The sequence below is a fragment of the Melanostigma gelatinosum genome (genome assembly GCF_949748355.1).
Source record: "Melanostigma gelatinosum genome assembly, chromosome: 1".
Classification (NCBI taxonomy): Eukaryota; Metazoa; Chordata; class Actinopteri; order Perciformes; family Zoarcidae; genus Melanostigma; species Melanostigma gelatinosum.
In genome coordinates, this window is record NC_136634.1 from 3723132 (window position 1) to 3726930 (window position 3799).

At 35.4% G+C, this 3799-nt stretch overlaps 1 protein-coding gene across 1 annotated transcript in view; it reads right to left on the bottom strand.

The window, feature by feature from the left end:
• The window catches only part of lrriq1 (leucine-rich repeats and IQ motif containing 1), a gene marked incomplete at both ends in the record, with an annotated part of 34139 nt that extends 30615 nt beyond the window's left edge, over positions 1 to 3524 (bottom strand). The window contains 6 exons of the mRNA XM_079276391.1: positions 6 to 80; positions 374 to 525; positions 2333 to 2435; positions 2538 to 2620; positions 2824 to 2920; positions 3435 to 3524. Of these exons, the coding sequence (XP_079132517.1) occupies positions 6 to 80; positions 374 to 525; positions 2333 to 2435; positions 2538 to 2620; positions 2824 to 2920; positions 3435 to 3524 (600 nt within the window). The remainder of the gene's footprint in view (positions 1 to 5; positions 81 to 373; positions 526 to 2332; positions 2436 to 2537; positions 2621 to 2823; positions 2921 to 3434) is intronic.
• Positions 3525 to 3799: the final 275 nt, after the last annotated feature.

Here is a 3799-nt window from a genome sequence, read left to right on the forward strand (position 1 = left end):
CATACCTGCTGCAGCAGCAGCTCCTGTTCTAGTTTGTCCTGAGCTCTCTTCCCCATCAACTCAAGCTCCTTCTGTTGGAGCTGGACCCAGTGAGAAAGAAAGAAACATAATGATGGTTTCCATTATGACATTTCACACTTTCTATCTTGTCTTCCCTGAAGTCCCAGAGGGCACGTTTGTTTCGACGGATGCTCTCTACCACTGTAGTTAGGCAGCAGTGCTTCACGAATCAGTATAATACATATCGTATCAGACACATCTGACCTAACAGGATCTACTTTCCCTTTTTCAGTGAGACGTATATGAGACCCACATCTAATCAACGACTATGACAAGTAATCCCGTTGAGTAAAGGAAGTCCAGACTGACTCACCTTCTCTGCCTCCAGTATCTTCTTCAGCTCCGTCTGGAAGTCTCTTTCTATTCGTCTCTTCCGTTCCTCCTTTTCCATCTCTTCACAGAGTCGTTTCTGACGCTCTGCCTCGTATTCAGATACACGATGCTCCTCGCTCTCCTTATATTCATCTGTGATACACACCAACATGTCGCTTCATTAGTAGTTCTGTTAGTGAGGAGGACCACGCACAACGCAGTGAATACATTACGTGTACTGTATATTGTTATATTGTACATATAGTATTTTGTTTTTCTGTCATATTTTTATTGTTTCTTTTTCAGATTTGTAGAGTTAAAATGTTTCTTCGTTGTTTTCATATCATTTTTCTCTTCTTTGTGTTCTAGACTTTTGCAGAACTTTGCCTGCATTTGTGTTTCCTCTTCCTGTTTATTCTGTGCAGCAAACACCGATGTAGATTCCTTGTAAGTGAATAATCTACTTGGCAACAAACCTTATTGTGATTCTACAAACAAACTGCCTCATAAATAATGCATTGAGAAATAAATACTGTGTGGTCTCACAGAAGTCAGAATTAGACTGGTGGTTTCAGCTGTTGTAGTCTTTCAAAATGATGAATTCAGAATTTTAACTGGAACATTTCCACCAGCTCAAACACTATGTATCATATGTATATATATATATATCTATATATATATATATATATATATATATCTATATATATATATATATATATATATATATATATATATATATATATATATATATATATATATATATATATATATATATATATATATATATATATATATATATATATATATATATCTATCTATCTATCTATCTATCTATATATATATATATATATATAGATATATATATATATATATATATATATATAGATATATATATATACATACACACACACTATGTATTATATATATATCTATATATATATATATATATATAGATATATATATATATACTATGTATTATATATATATACATATATAAAATACATAGTATATATATATATATATCTATATATATATATATATATCTATATATATATAGATAGATATATATATATACTATGTATTTTATATATGTATATATATAATACATAGTATATATATATATATATATATAAATATGTATATATGTTAAACAAGTTGCCAAAAAGCCTCATTCACAGTTTTGACCACTGACAAATTAAAAACATGTAACTCTATTCTCTGTTCAAAAAGTGGGATTGTGTTCATCGTCATCATTACTCTACTTCACCAAAGTCATTAATGAGAAACACAATAACCCATCAGTGACCTCTTGTGGCCAGCTGTTGTACTACAATCAGACCTGAAGCAACGATCAACATTGCAATGAAAACACAAACAGAGGAAAAAGCCGTCATTTAGAGACAGTTACTACAACATTTAACATGTGACGACTTGTTTGTTCATGTTGGTAACAGACACAGGCCTTGTCCCCTCTCATATATATATACTATATGTCACATTAATGTCTTCACATTTGTCTATATGTTTTACATTAACACATATATTTGTGTCTATATCTCTGTACATTGCATATTTTTTTTATACTTTATACTGTGAACTATTGTGCATTTTCTGCACAAAACTACCACTGCTAAAAACGGCATCGCTCTTTGATATTAATTAAGATACATTGAACATATTGATAAAGTATTTCCTTATATTCTTACTGTAATTTTCATCGATTCTACATTTACAAGTCTTGATTTTCACAATAATTGCTTTCATTTCTAATTATTTTATAGTTTAAAATAAACTTATTTTATATTTTATGTTGTGCACCAAATAATACACCAACGCAAAAATGTAGATTGTGCTGGAACTCAAACATAAACATTTCAGTGGATGTACTTTTGAATTAGGAGCTGTGGGGTTTACACGGCTCCGCATCGAGCATTTTCACTCCATGTTTCTAAACGTGTACCTTCATTGTTGGGACACACCGACACATTGTGAGTGACAGGTTGTGTCTCTGTGGGTGCAGGAGGGAGGCGCGTGTCAGTGGAAGTGTTGCACTCACAGACGACCTGCATCGGGCAAAGCAGAACTTCAGAGGAGAGTTCGCCACAACTACTCTTGATGCGACATACAGTAGGAGGCTTGAGACTGTTATAAAGAGAGACGTTTACCTGCTCACTCGGTTTCATCGTGTCCTCATCGAGCTCACACGGTAAGTTCATCAGGTCCTCATCGTGATGTGATGCAGGGAAGTCTGGGATCCAGTTCACAGAAAACACATCCATCATCATGGGAAACATGCTCAGCCATGGCATCATTTGAAGGTCTCTTGTATTGTAAATATTTAGAGATACAGAACGGTTGACTGATAAAAAATGTGCCAGGTTAGAAAAGTAATTCAGCATTCTTGCCTCTAGAAGCCCGATGCTGCGTTACGTATCGAACAAGTTGTCATACCTTCGAGTTCCTCCAGGATGAGCTGCTCACAAACTGCTGCTCTGCTTTTTGAGGTTTCAACGTAGCTGAGCAGAGATTGGGGAATATCCTCCGAGTCCTGTTGTCAGAAAGTTGGTTTGTTAGTCTTAATGGTAACAACATCCTCTCTTTACTGAGGTTGTGGAGACCATGTGATGCAATGACTGACTGGTTAAATAATAGAGGAATACCCTAAAGGGTCATTACAGTCATAAGACGTGCATCGTGTACGCCTCTTATCCTGTTTAGCCTCCTCAGTTGTGTGTGTTTCAAAATACGGCTTCCAAGATTAAATTCCTTGATAATTTTGCAATGCATTTCTACAAATACATGCTAAAATTGTAAAGAAGGTATGGGAAGAGCCCAATAGCTGCCGTGAACTTTCACCTTTGACTGGAGACATTTGACTTACAGATGAAACATAGAACCTGCAAATACTTGAACATAAAACACAATAAAACACATAAAACACTGTTTAGAGGGTATGATTTACATTTAGTTTGATATTTATCACCTGTCCAATTAATTAAGTGTTAATTGAATAATCTTCATTCATCATTTAAAGTGGCTTCAGCAGGAGACTTGTTGCTTACCGTCTCTTGGTGAAATGCAAACCTCTCGTGCTCCTCTTCATTGTCGTCAGAATCAGTATAAACTGGGTCAAACATCTCATTAGCTTCCATTTTAAAACGTGGGCAACTCGTTCAGAGGCATTTCACTTTGACATGTATTTACCGCCATGACGTCGTCATAAAGTCCCCTCACGTTGCTGTTATTATGGGCAACGCAGATAGTTGCTGCTCGTCTGTATAACATGCAGTTCAACGTAACATGCGCTACAACGCGGAACAAGTCCAAAATGTCCATTCGCGTCATGTAGATACTTCGTTCTCCATGGAAACGACGCTGCGATGAACTATGGAACCTCGCGAGGGACAAACTGTGCAAAAGGCAAAAG